Below are 18,391 nucleotides of genomic sequence, written 5' to 3' on the forward strand. Positions count from 1 at the left end.
AATCTATGTTCAATAAATAAGCACAGACAATAAGTTAAAACATATCACAAATTGACCAGTGTATAACAAGAATGGTTATTCTACACAAAAAACAATCTATATCACAGCTTTGATCATTTTGTTTACATGAAACTTTCTCCCCCAAGGTTAATTCTGACCAGTTCATGCAGGTGAGGGTGTGGGTTTGTAATGGTTGTGTGTTTCCAGGGTTTGAAGTACTCACGTCCACATGGCATGCTGATAACCTCCCCTTCATAACATGCTGTGCAGGTGCCATTATTTTTTGACTGAAGCATTTCTTACAAAAGAAACAGAAAAATCACCCAAATCATGAGCTACGACCAACCAGAATGAACTCCCCCCCCCCCCCCCCCCCCCCCCCCAAAAAAAAGGGGCTTGATGCAGTGCATTGAGAAAATGCGAGCAAATCAACCCCTGGTTGCATTTCTCTTTCAATGTGGAGTTGTATTCCAGTCAGCAGGAGGACTGTTCAAGGCAGTTGGAGATATCTACAGCCCCAAACCAATAATAATGGCACCTTCTCTTAACCAGTATTCAAGGTATAGGACAACACTGAAATGTTCCATACACCTGTGTCCACAACACCAATATCTTTGACTCTGCTCTGCAATGACCCGATGTACCGTTACTGAATGTTTTAATAATAATAATAATATATAATAATAATCCTTGCATTTGATTTAGCGCCTTTGTACAAGAACAGTTACGAAATTGTAAAACGATCCATTGCAAGTGGAGTGTATTAAATAAACGTTGAGGAGGAGGAGGTGGGTCTGTGCCACTCCCCCCTCCCAACCCCCACACATTCCCTTTTCCTTTTTTTTAAAAAAAAAGTGCGGAAAGGAACCCCTCACTGTTGAAACCCCCCAAAAAAAAATGTATAAAGTTGGTCAGAGCTCTGGCGTTTGTGTGATTTAAGGTGTTATTGCCACAGGTCATGTTCAATGATCTGGGATCGTGATTCACAGAATGAATCAGCTGGACAGCTGCCCAGAGTGGACATCACCGACAGGGATCAGGTACATCTGGAGGGTCGCCTCTAGGGTTTACTTCCCCCACCCTCCCCCTCCCCACCCCCCACCCACCCACCCACCCACCTCCTCCCTCCCTCCCTCCCTCCCCAACTTAAAGTATTATTGGTATTAATAGTTCAAAGATATTTTGGACCTTATCCCACCCTCCCCCCCTCCCTCCCTGCTCCACGTGTGGGTGCTGAAGGGTGGATCTCAGCTGCTGAGTGGCCTCCCTGGTGTCTGGGTGCTGGGTGGGTGCTGGGTGCTGGGTGGTGGGTGGTGGGGAGGGGGTTGCTGGCTGCCAGGGGAGAGGTGGGGGTGGGGGGTGGGTGGTGGGTGGAGGGGGGGGGGTGCATTAGGTAAAGGTCATGGAGACTGTGTGCTCGAGTGCTTTGCGGCGCAGGGAGGCGATGCTGGTCCCTCGCCACACGTCGCTGTCCGGGGAGGTGCAGAGCTGAGGCGAGCCCCCCGTCACGTTGCCGGGGCCGCCCAGGGAGGTGGGCACCATGCCGGGGAAGGTGGGCTGGTACAGGTGCGGTTGCAGGCCGCCGCCGTTGCTGCCCGCCAGGCTGTTGGAGAGCCCCACCGAGTTGGGAGGCCCCCCGAGGCTGCACTGGGACAGCGACTGGGCCATGGCCTGCTGCCTGCCCAGGGCGGGGGGCAGCTGGAGCTGGGAGACCCCCATGCCCGCCGTGGCCCAGCGGGTGTCGTTGGCGTGGAAAGAGCACAGGCCGTCGCCCATCCCTCCTCCCGGGAACTGGGGCAGCCCCGGGGTGGGCAGCAGCGTCCCCGGGGCCCGGAACACGTTGGTGGTCTTCTTCCGCTTCTTCCACTTGGCGCGGCGGTTCTGGAACCAAACCTGAGACCCACACAGAGAGAGAGAGAGAGGGGGAGAGGGAGAGAGTGAGTGTGAGAGTGAGTGTGAGAGAGAGAGAGTGTGTAAGAGAGAGTGAGTGTGTGTGATAGAGAGTGAGTGAGAGAGTGAGTGAGTGTGAGAGAGAGAGAGTGAGTGAGAGAGAGAGAGAGTGTGTGACAGCGAGAGAGTGAGTGAGAGAGAGTGAGTGTGTGTGATAGAGTGAGAGAGAGAGTGAGTGAGAGAGAGTGAGTGTGTGTGATAGAGAGTGAGCGAGTGAGAGAGTGAGTGAGTGAGAGAGTGTGATAGAGAGAGAGTGAGTGAGAGAGAGAGAGTGAGTGTGTGTGTGTGATAGAGAGAGAGTGAGTGAGAGAGAGAGTGAGTGTGAGAGAGAGTGATAGAGAGAGAGTGAGTGAGAGAGAGAGTGAGTGTGAGAGAGTGAGTGAGAGAGAGAGTGAGACAGAGTGTGATAGAGAGAGAGTGAGTGAGAGAGAGTGTGAGAGTGAGTGTGAGAGAGAGTGAGACAGAGTGAGAGGGAGTGTGTGAGTGAGAGTGAGTGAGTGTGAGAGAGAGAGTGAGTGAGAGAGAGAGAGAGGAGTGGGTGGGAAGCGCTTAGAGAGAAAGGGGCGTCAGTCCGGGAAACATTTCTGCAAAGGTCGGCCTTCGGGGCAATGACTGGGCAGCAATCGGACACGGACCGCAAATGTAGGGCGGCAGTCAATAACACACAGTCACACACACCCCTCCAACCCTGGCCTCGGGGTTTTTAAAAATAAATCATCATTTTCTTCGAGACTTTATTTAAAAACGTTGTCATGGTATCAGGACTTTGCGCTCACCCTGTAAACATCCAACCTGGTACACACCAACCTGGGATGATAATAGTAATAATAATAATAATGATAATAATAATAATCCTATAGAATCAGACCTGGTACACACCAAACTGGGCTGATAATAGTAATAATAATGATAATAATAATAATAATCCCATAGAATCAGACCTGATACACACCAACCTGGGATGATAATAGTAATAATAATAATAATGATAATAATAATAATCCCATAGAATCAAACCTGGTACACACCAACCTGGGATGATAATAGTAATAATAATGATAATAATAATAATAATAATAATAATCCCATAGAATCAAACCTGGTACACACCAACCTGGGATGATGATAATAATAATAATAATAATAATAATAATAATAATAATAATAATAATAATCCCATAGAATCAGACCTGGTACACACCAACCTGGGATGATAATAATAATAGTAATAATAATAATAATACCATAGAATCAGACCTGGTACACACCAAACTGGGATGATGATGATAATAATAATAATAATAATAATAATAATAATAATCCCATAGAATCAGACCTGGTACACACCAACCTGGGATGATGATGATAATAATAATAATAATAATAATAATAATAATAATAATAATAATAATAATCCCATAGAATCAGACCTGGTACACACCAACCTGGGATGATGATGATATAATAATAATAATAATAATAATAATAATAATAATAATAATAATAATAATAATAATAATAATAATCCCATAGAATCAGACCTGGTACACACCAAATCTTATGACTCCCAACACAATCAGAAGTTTGGATAAATAATAACTCCTCCTGGAGTCCTGGTGCCCGAGGCTCCGGGTGAATTGTATCCCAATTTAGGCCATCCTCTTGCAAAAAGAAAGGTCCCAAGTCTTTGGGAAGGAAAGGGCAATCGCTTCTCTTAAAGAGAATTTCCCTCTTCCCGCCCGGTGGGGAACACTCAACTCCCGCACAAATAAGGGGTAAAATTTGGCCAAAATGTGGTCCAAAACAAAGAGAGAGTGATCGCCGGAAAGATCCCATCTGATTACATCTGGGAAAATAAGGGATTGTGTGTGTGTAAAAAAAAAGGCTTTACGTACACAATTAGTCTTTTTGGACACTTCATGTAGATTAGATTAATTATTCTACACTAAAAATAAATAGTTCGGGGCAGAGAGCAAGTGATAGCATTGGTTTATCCCCAGAAAATTGGGATCTTAAGGATGTTTTTTATGTGTGTGTTTGACCCGATCTCAACGTTGTTCCCGAGTCCCTGTGTCGCTTATTCTTACTTTGCAAGTTTCCAAAGTTGCCCTTCGATTCACTATCGATTTCCTGGGAATTTGGTTTCTATCACTTCGACGCCAATAGACGTCGTAGTACGTGCCTTTGCAATCGATATTAAACAAATCCTGGTTTGCAAATGTTTTCAATCACAACGGACTGCCATTCGTAAACTCGTCGCCCCCCCCCCCCCCCCAAAAAAAAAGGAGCGAAAACATCTCAAGTGTCAGACAAGGCGTTGGTTTAAACCATTTCATGCTAAAGGGCGGAGAAGACGCGAAAGTTTTCTTGTTAATAATTCAGTGAGAGGGGGGGAAAGGTTTTGAGGCAATAAGAGTACTCAGAAGGGTTCAGCTCACCTGGGAAAATTAGGCGCAATATATAAATAAGAGCACTGCATTCACTGGGCATTATTGGTGCAATATTAGGGAATTATTATGACAATAACGCTTAAAACACCAAATCGGTTTTACTTGTTATTTGTTCAAAAGGCACGATAAGATCATTGGATGCCAAACGGTTATACAGCTGTGCCGATGAAATGAGCCAAAGCGATGGTTCTCCCTGACACCGAAAATATGAATGATATGATCTGATAACAAAGCGCAATATGGACGAGCAAAATGAGCCGTAGAAATTATGGAAAGATTAATTAATGTTAATTTTGTATCAGTCAGGAGACGATTTGGATCATTTGGAAGCACAATAAGGTATGAAGAAAACGTGTACCGTCGTGGAAATGCAAACAGTTTTATAAAGAATGACCGACCAGGTTGCAACAACCCAAATCAAGCCTTAAGCTGGAAATTGCAACAACAATAAAAAAAATGACTGAGAAACATCAAATATTTATTGTTTCAAAAATATTTCAATGTCACAGACAGCTGCGGTAAGTGTGAAATAATCAAAGCAAACTGCGAAAAAATAAATCAAATCGTGATAGTGAAGACGATTGTTTTGTGCTAATAACATACAATGAACTGAGCCAATGTTCTTCACTGGAAGCAGATATTCTATTTAGCAAAAATTAACCTGCTTTCTACGGGTAGGATAATTGCGGTTCAATCGATTTTTTTTTTTAGTTTTGTTTTCCAACATATGAGCTGATAAATGGGCCACTAGCAATTTTTAACGGATGTTAAGTCGTTTTAGAAAATATCACATTTGGAGTGTTAAATTTTCCTGGCCACTGTAGGCTTTATGAAGACTTCATTGTAATATTTGCGATGATTAATGCGAAGATTTTGTGTGAAATCTGGAGCTCTCGATGTGTTCAGAGCTCAGATTCATTCTGCCCAGCCAGCCGTGAAATCCCAGCGAAATTCATTACACTTTAATAGTGTTAGAGAAAATGCAATTTCTCATTCCATTAGAAAAGTAGAAAATACTTTCAACTTGTCGCCTATTAAGATGTGGCAGGTGACGGGGCATCGCATATCTAGAGTGCAAGGAGTCAGCTTATAGTGAGAATTAAAACACATAATTAGGGAGAAAAGATGAAATGGTAAGGTTCACTGAGCAACAGTTATTTCACTGATATGGGTTTTATGTAAATAAAGTATTGGAAGCTAATTAATACATGCTGGAGCCTAATGATTATGCTGATCATATTGCATTTTATTGCACGCTTTGCATTATTTTCACATAGTCATTTAATAAAGCATTTCAGACTACAGATAATTCAAAAACCCGGTGGTTAATAATGGTTTGCGTGAAATATTTTCCCACAATGACTTAAGTGAAATAAATAAATCTCGGCATTCTTGCGCCGAAAATGTAAAAAGGTAACTTATTATTTTTAAGAAGCCCTTCTGGCGAACTATATATATCTGTCTAGTAATGATTTGAAAGGGTGAATGAGAAGATAGGAGAGAGACAGGGTGCGTTTTTTTTCTTTTGTTTAGCAGACTCCCAGAGAGAGAGAGGAAAAAGTGATTTATCTTCTAATTTGTTAGCTGTGTAAATGGAATAAGTTTTTTTTTTAAGCAACGTCTCCTTCAGTGGAAAATGACAGCAGTGCAGAGGAATCGGCGAGAAACGTTGAATACGACTACAAAACAATGGGGGATGTCATTAAATGTAAGAAAGGCGCTATTTGGGTAAATGCAAAATGTCTCTTTGCAAAAGCGCAAACAGAGCATTCAGGACAAATTATTGGGATCGCCCTGCATTTAAGAAAATCGATCTTAGTAACGAGATCCAACGAAAATATTTTTAAAAGTAAACGAAAAATCGTCCTTAACAATAATGTCATTTACCATAAATTCTGGGATATTTTAAAGTGTTAATTTCTGCAATATATACTTACGGTCCAACACACTTCCTGTCCGGTAAATTATAATTTGAGAATCATTTTATACAAAATGTTTGCTTAAAAGTACTGTGATTTCTACTGTCAACAGACAAGTCTCGAAAGAGCAACATTACAATGTAAAGTTAACAAAACGGCGAATATTAGAATTTTAAATCCTTAATTGAAAATGTGTTTAAAATTAAACCACAATTACACACACGTCGGTCCATCCATTATATGCGATGCACATTTTCAAACCCATTTTAATTTGAAACAGAGTCTTGTTATTCCTATTTAAAACTTTGGGGTTTGGGAATAGGAAACGCTATAAAACGGGGTAAAGGCGAAAACTTTAGTGTGTGTCACTTTGCTTATCTTATATTTGTTGATATATTTAACATGGATTCATTCCGGCATTTATTGGATACTGTAAACACAAATCAGATAGAAACGGTCTGAAAAATAATCCCGTTATGTCTGCATTTAGTTATTTGTACACTGACCAATCTGAATTTGCCATTTATGTTAAAGAGTACAAATTTCCGCCCTTCTCGGTTGTAAAATAATTAACGTGTACCACATGTAAACTGTAGCACGCCTTACAATGCACAGAAAATATTTCAGTCCTCGTTACAATAAGCATCGTAATAGTATTTTAATAATGTGACCTATGTTTACTGCATTTAAATGCGTTCCCTTTCTTTCGTTCAAGTCGCTAATTCTTTCCTTTGCTTCTGGCTGCTCGGTTCATGAATGGTTTGCAGATTTGCAAAGAGTTAACGCGACCCCTGTGAACGTGAAGGAACTGCGCGTTTTTTTTTTCTTGGCCGGTGTTGGGATAAAGAACTTTAGGAATCAGATTCATTTATATTGCAACGATAGAAATGCAGTGTATTGGCCCCGACAGAGAATCCCCACCTGCTGTCACGTTTCTGAAAGCATCTGCAATTTAATACTTTGATTCTTACTCTTCCCTCCCTGCTTTATCCTAGGGTGAGAATTGCTAGCATTTTAAATCAGTGCCCAGCAGTGGTGATGGCCGTGTCAGCAGTAATTACAGATAGCGGCTTCGGGTGATTTACTGATCAAACCTCTCGTCAGAACCCGGAAATCTCACAACACTGTCTGTAGGTCTCTTTTTTTTAAAAAAAAAAGTTGCCTCTGCAGCAGTCACTGTTTGCCTCCACCCAGAGGGCAGTTTTATTGCTCTGCGTTACTTTACCCGACCACAGAAGAACAGCAAAATGTGAATATATTTAATTCCCAAGTCCTGCAAGGAAAATTCCGGGCAGGTACCAACTGCTGAGCGAGTAGTCGAATGTCTTCAACGTTTCAATGTGCTGAATTGCAATGCACATTTTGAATCTTTCTGCATTTAATACCATAACGTAAAGTAATGCTCTGCTTATGACACTGCAATTTCTTTCTATACATAGGATATATATGCATCTAAATATTATCGAAATGTGCCCACTTAATCCCATTAAATCCCCTCAAAGCGTATGAGGTTTTGCGACTGTAAAATCCAAATTCCCGCATATATTTTGTTTGACGTTTGATGCTTTCTCTGTTCATTTTTTTTAATTCATTACATTAATCTGTACACTTAACATCGGCTAATTTTCGTTGTTGACTGTTTTACTTCAATTGTATATTTAGATTCCACAGATGATAACTTTAAAAAAAACCTCGAAACTAAAACATTTGCAATCCGCTTTTATAGGGGTGAATTTTCAGGGGTTTAGAATAAAATGTTACGCAAACAGTTTTAGTCGATTTAAAAATACAGTGTATTTCAAAATCGCTTACACACACGTCGTGCATGCTTCGAAAGGGTTAATTGTGTGCTTTAAATGCTAATTTGTTGAATTGCCCAATACGTTGTGGACTAACTTCACACATACACAGTGAGAACACATTCGCCGCAATATGTTACTGAGCTTTCAGTTTCTGATAGGATTTGTGAGCCTGGCTCTGGGGGGGGGAGTGGAGGAATATTTTTCTTCTGGACAGTCTAACACTGTGTGAGTACATGCACGGGCTGGTTTCTGTACCGAGTTTAAACAGACAGTCTTCATCCTGAACTGATCCTTTAGTTAGTTTGACTTTACTCGTTGCATCCTTTTCATCAGCAATGCAGCTTCTCAAACATTTAACCAGTTCGCCTGGCCCTTCGGCGATTTATTCTTATTCTAATATCTAAGAGGGGGGGTGGGAGTCAGATTTCTCTACGAAAGGGAAAGTAAAGGCGCTTTACAGATTCGTTCTCTTTCGTTGCGACAGACGATCACTCGAACGAATGAACCAAAGTGACACATCTTTGCATCAGAGCGCAAACACACAAACAACAGGGATGCGACAGCGTCTTAACAGCTGGACCTTTATTCCCATCTCTCCTGGATCCCCACAGCACAGCACAGCACAGCACTCACTCACCTCAGCACATAGTTTCTGAAGTCTGCTGACAATTATGCATTCGCGGGAGACGTGCACAGCAATGCCCCACTCTGGGTGGGTGGGTGGGTGGGTGGGTGGGAAACAAGGTCACGTTTCGGGGCGCTCTTGCAGTGAAACGTTTAATGCCTTCTCCCCCAAGAGTTGATTCCGTTCCCGTTGCTGTTTGTCACTCGGTTGCACCCGCTTTTGATCAGAAAAGACCCGCTTCTGGGATATATATATATATTTTTTTTGCAGCGCCCGCGCCTCGCTCTGCTCTTACCTGCACCCTGGACTCGGTCAGACCGATCCTCAGAGCCAACTCTTCCCTCATGAAGATGTCCGGGTAGTGCGTCTTGGCGAAGCTGCGCTCCAGCTCGTTGAGCTGAGCCGGAGTGAACCGGGTCCGGTGTCGCTTCTGTTTCTGTTGGCTCTGCTGCTGTTGCTGCTGCTGCTGCTGCTGTTTGTCCGCGTCTTTGGCACCGGCCGACCCGCCGCCCGGGTTGGATCCGGCCGAGGTGATGCCTTCCCCGGAGAGGAGGGTGGCTCCTTCCACCGCGTCCGAGCCCGGAGCGCAATCGCCCGGGTGGCCCTGCTCGGAGCCCGCGGCCCCCAGTCGGCACTTCACCGCCTCCCGGTGTCCCAGCAAGTCCGCCGCCGCGTCTTTCATTCCTGGGAGAGAGAGAGAGAAGGAGAGAGAGAGAGAGAGAGAGAGAGAGAGACAGAGAGGACAGAGAGAGAGAGAGAGAGAGAGAGAGAGAGAGAGAGAGAGAGAGAGAGAGCGAGAGAGAGATAGATAGATAGAGAGAGATAGAGAGAGCGAGAGAGAGATAGATAGATAGAGAGAGGGACAGAGAGAGAGAGACAGACACAGAGAGAGAGAGACAGAGAGAGAGAGAGAGAGAGAGAGAGAGAGAGAGAGAGAGAGAGAGAGAGAGAGAGAGGGAAGGAAAAAAAACAGGAAAAATCAGGGAAATTGTCCACCACAAAACGACGAGAAAGAAAGCAACAGCAACAAAAAAAAAGACTTTGCGCAAAGAAAAGAAAACTTTGCACAACTTGATATCGGATCAGCTGCTCAGTTACCCGAACTGAACTGAGACAACCAAAGTGCACTTTTTGTTAGGATTTCAAATCGAATTATTTGCGGTAATTTGAAATTAAAATGATTACTTTTAAAGGCAGAGCGTTGGCTGCTTTGGGGGCATCGTTACAGCGGGGATAACCGGGAGCCGGGGGTGAGGGAGAGAGAGTGAGAGAGTGAGTGAGAGTGAGAGGGAGAGAGTGAGGGAGAGAGTGAGAGAGTGAGTGAGAGAGTGGGTGAGAGAGTGAGAGAGAGTGAGTGAGAGAGTGTGAGAGGGAGAGTGAGAGAGAGAGGGAGAGAGAGAGAGTGAGGGTGAGAGGGAGAGAGAGTGAGGGAGAGAGAGAGTGGGAGAGTGAGTGAGAGTGAGAGAGTGAGAGAGAGAGAGTGAGGGTGAGAGAGGGAGTGAGAGAGAGAGTGAGAGAGTGAGTGGGAGAGTGAGAAAGTGAACGAGAGAGTGAGAGAGTGAGTGGGAGAGTAAGTGAGAGAGTGAGAGAGTGAGTGGGAGAGTGAGGGAGAGAGTGAGTGAGAGAGTGAGGGAGAGAGGGAGAGTGCGAAAGTGAGAGTGAGTGAGGGAGAGAGGGAGAGTGCGAAAGTGAGAGTGAGTGAGTGAGTAAATGAGTGAGAGAGTGAGAGAGAGAGAGTGAGTGAGAGAGAGAGAGTGACAGAGAGGGAGAGTGAGGGGGGACGGCTGGATCAGCGCGTCGCTCGCTCGGTCGCTGCTGTCAACGAGAGCGGAGTTTGGCGTCAGCACTCACCGAGGCGAGCGTCCAGGAGGTCGGCGTGCGAGAGCATCGTGAAGCGCTCCAGCGCCAGGATCGCCCCCCCAAAAAACCACCGAGAGAGAGAGAGAGAGAGAGAGAGAGAGAGGGAGAGAGGGAGAGAGAGGTGTGTGGGGGTGGGTTGGGTGGGTTGGGTGGGTTGGGTGGTGGTGGTGGTGGTGGTGTTTTTTTTTTAAAAAATACAAAAAACTACAAATTTCTGTTTGTTGTAAAAGGGGGTCTCCTGCATTATAATCTCCTTTAGAGGGACGGGGTGGTGCTTAACAGTTGAATGAGCCCATGAGCAGCTCCAAATCAGGGCCAATCAAAACCCAACGCTGCAAATGTCAGCGCAAAGTGAGACACCATTACGCATGTCCTGAGGCTTCTCCCCAACCACTCACACGGCGCCAGGAACATTTACAATTCTATTTCTTTTTTTCTCTCTCTCTCTCTCTCTCTCTAAATCTGATTTATTAGCTTTCCACGTCAAATATTATGCCTTTAAATGACCTGTTCTAATTTGGATAATAGATACAAACCAAACATAATAAAGCCAATATTACAGGAATTATATTTATCCAACTGTACCTTATCTGCTCACTCATCCCCCCCCCCCCCCACCACCACCACCACCACTACCACCACCACCACCTTTTTTTAAAAAAAAACTTCTTAATGTATTTCATCAGTTATGATCGTGGAGGTAAATATTTGGTGTGATCACGATTTTATTGGATCTCGTGCAGACGTGCTTTTTGTAAGTCCGATCCGCTCAATAAAATGTTACTGAAACCATCTCAGAATGTTGCAGACACAAAAAAAGTGAAACGAAATGAGAAAAGGGATTCCTGCGAAACGTGACTGACTGATTCCTGTGCAAAAGCGTTGCTTCCACTTGATGTATTGTCGGGTTACGATATGCATCTGTTCCTGTTTACACTGCAATAATACTTCACAAGAACCCACAGTCGGTTCTCGCAGTTTTGTTTTGCAAACCGACATTTCACAATCATTGGAGCCACACAGCACATTTAGGAAACTTGCCTACGAGGCTCAACGCCAAAGCATACGTGGTGAAAGCAGGAAAAAAATATCAATTATATGATTTAACAACTTTATCGTCGCATGAATAGTTTGCCGAAACTGTAAAAAACAGGTGAAGTCATCCATGTCTAATATTCTGATTTTCGAAATCAGCGAACAACAAAGTTTCTGTTAGTAATATATTTCAAACCAGAGTCATTTTCAAGATCATTAGGCATTTATCTAATTAGTGCCAAATCTATAAGCTTTTATTACGATTATTAAAATAAAATCAGTATAAATGTGTACTAATTTACTCCTGGTTTAGACTTGGCTGTCAACCGAGAGATTGTGCTGTTGTGAATGATGCCAATGGAAACAGAGAGCAGAACATTGTACAGATCTGCCGTGTGTACCAACCAACCCACTCAAATGCCATATCTATTAAGGTGACTGTACCTCCTTCTTAGATATTCAACATTTTATGGGGAAATTCAAGGAAACAATACTTAAAATGGTTAATAAGGCACAATTGAGACTGATGTACTTCATTGATACAATTCATCTCGATTGTGATTGATTTTTTAAACAAAATTGATGTAATTAAGAGCATTTATTAAGTAGTAATAAAAGTAGCAAACGAGTGTTATATAAAGTCTTGGTTAATAATGAGGTACAATAGGCTAATTGTGCAGCAATTTATTGACTCCCACCAAACATTTGAAAAGCCTCAAAGCAGATGCAAGAATGAGGATTTAAAAAGCTCTTTATATGGAGGGGCAGACAAAGGAGGCAGTGAGGCACAGATTGTGTATTTTTGTTCTTTTCTTTAGACCTTGGCTACACTTATTCAATTCTGCCTTTAGATACGTCAGTCTACAGAATGAATGCGAGTGTCGATGAGATCCACAGCTCAGCCTTTTAGCCTTGATCCTGGCCAGAGAGACAAGCTTCCATCCCGAGGCTGCACACTGAATGTTGTACCTGTTCATTTCAGTCCATGGAGGGTGGATGCAGAACTCTTCATGTGTTATAAGGATCCATAAAAATACGATGCAAAAAAGAACAGCAACTGTGATCTGGGGGAAAAGGAGAACAATCTACCCTGCAAAACAAAACCATTTTGCATTGCAAGAAATCAGAAAAACAAAATGTCATGGACTTCATTTCTACAGAAGAGGACAGCTGCATCCATGGCGGAGGACTCAGGTGTTGGGCCGACCCTGACTGCATGTATTTTTTTGTGCAATTTTAAATTGGGTTTCTTAAAACGTCGTCACTGTTTTCACGATATTTACATGGATTTTGAATGTCAGAAATTAAGGTTTTCCTTTAATTTTGTAACCGCGTTTTAAATCGCACTCTTGCATTTGTCTTTCTGTTCACGCGGTTCAGTTCAAAGTGACATTGCACGTATGTATATTAAAACGCATCGACTTATCGCTGAACGTTTTAAAGTGTGTGGCGTTATAGAGAGATCAGTGGTTTTATTATTCTCCCTTTACTGTAGTGCGGGGCTGGTAGTGGCAGCGGGTGATTGATAAGGTGCTTGGTTTATGGTTTTTATATCGCTGTGGGTCTGATGGCGAAACAAACAAACCATTATTTGTAGAGGTTTGTGTGTGGGGCTACAACATGATCTAATGGGAGAAGAAAACGTGTGTGTGTGTATATATATGTACATATATATATATATAGAGAGAGAGAGAGAGAGAGATGTAAAAGGATACAAAGCGTCGAGAAAGATAAAAGGGAGAGCAAAGTGCGTCGAAAGGAGGGAATACATATTAGAATCAACATCCTAAAAAAGTTTAATTTATACCCACAATGGTGTTTCTGTCACTCTTTTTTTCGAAGAGAGGGTATGTCTAGTTTTTTTTCTCTCTGATGGACCTGGTGTTTTATAACCTGAACAGATCACCTTTAAGTAAATAGAATGTGGTTAATGTGCTAATCATATTTATTTTTTAGTCCCAATTTTTCTGTGGATTTTATTTTAACTGACAGAGCAGGCAGACGTGCATTTCCAATACTTGAGGCTGAACTAAATGGTTGTACACAAAGACATTTGGTTGAGGCCGCGGACCTTAGAAATCTACATATCGTTGTAACTAAATTTCTATCAGAAAGTGAGTTGGGAAGAGAGGGAACAGATGAGAACACTGACATACCCCTCCGATTGCCTGCGGTTGAGTTTGGTCGTAATAGTTAACACTTTGCTCAAGTGATACAAATACTAATCCACAATGTTAAAGAATTAGCAGCACATCTGTTGTGTGTGTAACGTTTCCGGCAGCAACATTTCATCACAGGTCCAGCAAAGAAAAATTAAAATGTCTGATTCAAAGGGTTTCTTTTTATGGAAGGGATCTATTTGAAATGGGTTCCAGGTTGTTACTTACACCCACAACAGGGCGACAGCAAATGCCTGGAAACATATCGGTTGCTGGTAATGTAATTTATTTACTGAGTTTACTTCTTATAAAATATAAGGATTCAATTTTGTACAAACAAACACAACCCAGTTCGGATCCAGAGACTTGAGGCAGTGCAGGACAGAATCCCGCCCCGTTTTCGTATTAAAAGAAAAGAAAAACCGAAGGCACTTCAGCCGTTATATTTGTTCTCTTTATTGTTTCCATTTATTTTTGGTCTCAATCTGGAGAGACGCTCGACACGGTCAGCGCCGCATAAAAGACCGATCCTGTTTACCTTGTAAATTCATTATATATTCGGGGGCTATATTTTATATATTTTGGAAGGGTCTGAATGTCTGATGTTTCATAAATTTGAACCAATCTGCTTCGAGTGGCGTGAAGTCTGCAAGACGATATGAGCCATAATCGTAAATATTACACCTGTTATTAAATCACAAAGCGCACAATCCCGAATATTACTCGGGAACACTGGAAGTCGCATTGAGTTGGCAATGTTCCCCCCACAACACACACAACACACACAACACACACAACACTGCGAAAATTCAAATGAAAATGAAACAAGTGACATTAAGGCAGCGTTGGCATAAACGCGTTTCACTGCGATACATATGAATAACATAGAAGTGCGCGCTCTATAGTGAGTTGCGACTTAATAAATGTACCAGTTATGTCTCACTGATAAACGACCTGAAAATAATTCACACCGATAAACGGATTATAAACTGTTGTACAATTTCTAGAGATCCACCCAGGCGTTCAACGGGATATTTAGTTATTTCCTCATGCCCCCCCCCCCCCCGGCTTTTCGCCTGGTTTCACCCCATCCTTGAGTTGAGTTTACAAAAAAAAATTGCTCATTCCGACCCTTGTGTTTGAAAGGAAGATTCCTTTGCAATAATTAACGATCGCGCATTTTCTTATTTTCTTGCCTGATGAGAAGAATCAATTTTAATTCACGGCAAATTAGAGCAATGTTTTTTTCTGTGTCGTTCAGTTATACACAACAAGTCAGTGATTGGTGCTCTTATTTACTCTCCTGGTTTTGCATATAATAAACAGCCATGGAAGCGCAAATGTGAAACAATCGGAGAATTCAATCTATTTTTTTAAAAAAAATAAGCTTTAATTAGGGAAACCGTTAAAAAAAAAAGCACAAGCAGTTCTCTCTCCTTCCATTTGCTTCTTAACAAGTTACCGATAATAACAACACATCAATCTTCGCCTCCCCCAAATAAATAAAAATAGACAAACAAACAAATTCGCCTCGAACAAGTTAATGCGGTGTATCTGAGTGGAAAGTAGATATTTTCACGCACTCTGGAGATGAGGATAGACTTTTAATAATATCACAAGAAAACAAATGTAATTCTAGCCAAACCTCATCCCAGTTAGTTAGTTAGTTAGTTAGTATTCCAGCGCTGTGCTCAGCTCAGGCTTCTTAAAACCCAGTTAGTTCCAGAATATGACTGTCATTCAATCAGAGACCTTTCGATCCGCGTTCGTTTATTATTTGGCTATTGCAGAGGTAATATGGCTTATTTTACAAGGATGATTTTTGTTGACTTTTTCCAACTGAGCTAATTCGGGCGTCTATATTCACTCAATTAGAGAATTCTAAAGAGAAAATCGATCTTCCATCTACAGAAATGCCAGGTTAACAAATTAGATTCTTGTTTCGTGCAGGTGATTTTGTGAGAGCGCAGACAGTTCATGAATTAGAAGTAATAAGTTGTTGTGTGGATGTTTTTTTGCCGAGGCCGGGGAGAGATGGAACAGGGGATCGGGGTGCAAGGGATCACACACTCCCCTTCTAACACCACCCCCCCCCCGCCCCAACTCGCCGTCCAACAACCACTAAATCATTGCAGCCGCAAAGCAGTCTTCAATTACAGCGCTTTGCCCCCGAACGTGTGCTCTATTAAATCGTGATTCAGCCAAAAGAAATATAATTATGGTTCCAAATAAAATAATCAGCATTGAAGAGCGATTTCATTAATGAGATGGAGCGGCTGCATGTCACGGAGTCCGGGGGTCTCATTAAAGGCTGGTAATGGGGCTGGGTTTGTGGTGAGGCAGAACAGTTTCTCAACCTGCTTTTTAATCCAACAACTCATATGAGTGAGAGAGTGAGTGGGGGAGTGAAACACAAGAGGAGAAACAAACGCAGTAACCTGGGAAGCGAAGTTGTGCTTCCAAAAGGGGGTTCGATCACAGCTGCTGATATTACCCCAACCCTGAGGGAAAGCTGCTGTTCACTAGGGGCTCCCCTCCCCTCCCCTCAACTTTCATTTACAGTCACTCGCGGGGTCTGTGCACAGGACTTTGTGAGCTTTGATACAACCTTTACAATTTCTGTCACTCCCAAATTGAATTTTTGCTGGTCTGAAGATTTGGGCTTCAGGTTTGCTGTAGCATCGATTTGCTGAAACTGACCTAATTTGGTTGCAGGTGTCCAACTGACCTGCTTCTTGGCCAATGCCCAATATTTTTGCTGTTTTTAGTTTTTCTTTCGTGGGTGGGTGGGTGGTGGTGGTGGGGGGGGAGGCGAGTACGCATATATTTGCTGATTGTGCTGTGCTGTTGCACTGTATATTTCTCTCAATGGTTACTCGTCACAGCTCATATATTACAAAACAAGGTGACGCCAACCCATGTTCTTGGATCTCCCATTTAAGCCATTGATCGTCTTTAACAGTAACCCTCAGTTATTGGGACAAAAGCACGGGCCACCTTCTCCCAGTGCATCACGCTCCAATAGAGGTTACAGTGTTAACCCCTGGACCATTCTTTGACCATAATGTATTTTTTTTTCTTTCAATTTATTTTGCTGGATAGTCCACTGAGTACGCCGAGGATTCAATTTTCATCAATGTTATTAAAACTATTGTCCACCAACTGCATTCAACATAGTGGGGCGTTGAACACTCAAGTGTTCCTAACCAGGAAATGCAAGTGATGTTTGCCTGCACCGTCTTCCTCTTTCACTGGAGACCTTATTGATTCAACATAAGGAAATCAAAAATCGAAGGGAAAATGTATTTTTCAAAATGGGCTATTTGTAGGTTTAAATGCGTTTTAAATGTAGTGAATTTCATCCTCCAAAAGGGGAAATTGGATTTTTTAAAATTAAAATGGTAAAAGTTTGTTTGGTCTTTCAAAAACTGTAGGAAGTTCTAGATAAACTCAATTGAGAAAAAGTGATATATGGCAAAGGAGTCTGTGCAGTATGTTCCCGACCATAGGAAAGAAACGCCTGAGTTTAGAAGTTTTGACTTACTTAACTGGAGCTAGCAAAAATGCCACGAACTCCAGAGACCAAATAAAATACTCTTCCCCCGTTTTAAGGACTTAATATGCTCAAGTACAATGCATAATGTCCAATGAAAGCCATGGGGCAAATTGGCGAACGAATGAGTTTTAAACAAATTACACTGCAGTCCACAAGGAGGGTGTATAGAGTGCTGTTACTTATATAAAAGGGTATGGTACTCGGTTGAGGTCTCTTCAATCTCACAGCTACTAACATATGGACCTTTAACTTCAAGTCCTCTTCCATTTTCAATTCACATTTCCTTTTTAAGCAATCTCAAATATTAGCTACATTACAATATTACCTAAGAGAATCAACAGAATACATCTCATGTCACTAGAGCTCGTCAGAAATCTGAATGTCAGAAAACTAAGACATTTAAAGCCTCTGGAATGAAAATATATTCAGTAATAACGAGGAAATTATTATAAATAAAACATTCTTTACTTTCCAGGTATAACTGTGATAGCCTTCTATTTTGGATCGTTTGCTCCATCGGGAGTCCTTGCGTAATTTGTAAATTATTGCTGTGTTTCTGTATAGATTATTCATTTCCTTCAGGATTCTGGTTGGTTTATGCCAGGCTCAATAGGAATCCACTTCATATAAATTAAAAATATCCATTCTTCCAGGTCTGAGGAAAACCTAGCAAAAGCCAGGAAAAGTCAAGAGCTCATTAAGAAAGCGTTTTGCAGTGGTGGAATAAACTAGCCAATTTCACTTCATCATTTGCACAAAATGATTTGGAACAAATATTGCAGAGGGCATTTTAATACTTGTACGTTACTTCTGTAGCAAATATCTGTTCTCCCTTCAAGTACAAGTAACTTCCATTGTATGATTGCAAATTTGACATTAAAGCCACAGACACCTATTCTAGCGAACTAAGAAAGTGGTTGCAATAATTAGCTCTTGGGCTCTCTACAAAAAGGGGGAAAAGGCACATTTTTGCCAAACAACGACTTGCAAAGCAAATTGGTTTTACTGATTTAACTGCATAAAGCAGGCAGATTG

The 18,391-nt window shown here is 42.1% G+C and overlaps 1 protein-coding gene across 1 annotated transcript; it reads right to left on the reverse strand.

Moving 5' to 3' along the window:
- Window positions 1-1,389: 1,389 nt before the first annotated feature.
- On the reverse strand, window positions 1,390-10,634 carry otpa (orthopedia homeobox a). The gene is made up of 3 exons (XM_042340737.1): window positions 10,598-10,634; window positions 9,042-9,430; window positions 1,390-1,893 (listed from the first exon to the last, which is right to left on the reverse strand). The coding sequence occupies exons 1-3, from the start codon at window positions 10,632-10,634 to the stop codon at window positions 1,390-1,392; spliced, it is 930 nt and encodes a 309-aa protein (XP_042196671.1).
- Between the last annotated feature and the right edge of the window lie 7,757 nt (window positions 10,635-18,391).

The sequence above is a fragment of the Callorhinchus milii genome, unplaced genomic scaffold (genome assembly GCF_018977255.1).
Source record: "Callorhinchus milii isolate IMCB2004 unplaced genomic scaffold, IMCB_Cmil_1.0 Scaffold1, whole genome shotgun sequence".
NCBI lineage: Eukaryota > Metazoa > Chordata > Chondrichthyes > Chimaeriformes > Callorhinchidae > Callorhinchus > Callorhinchus milii.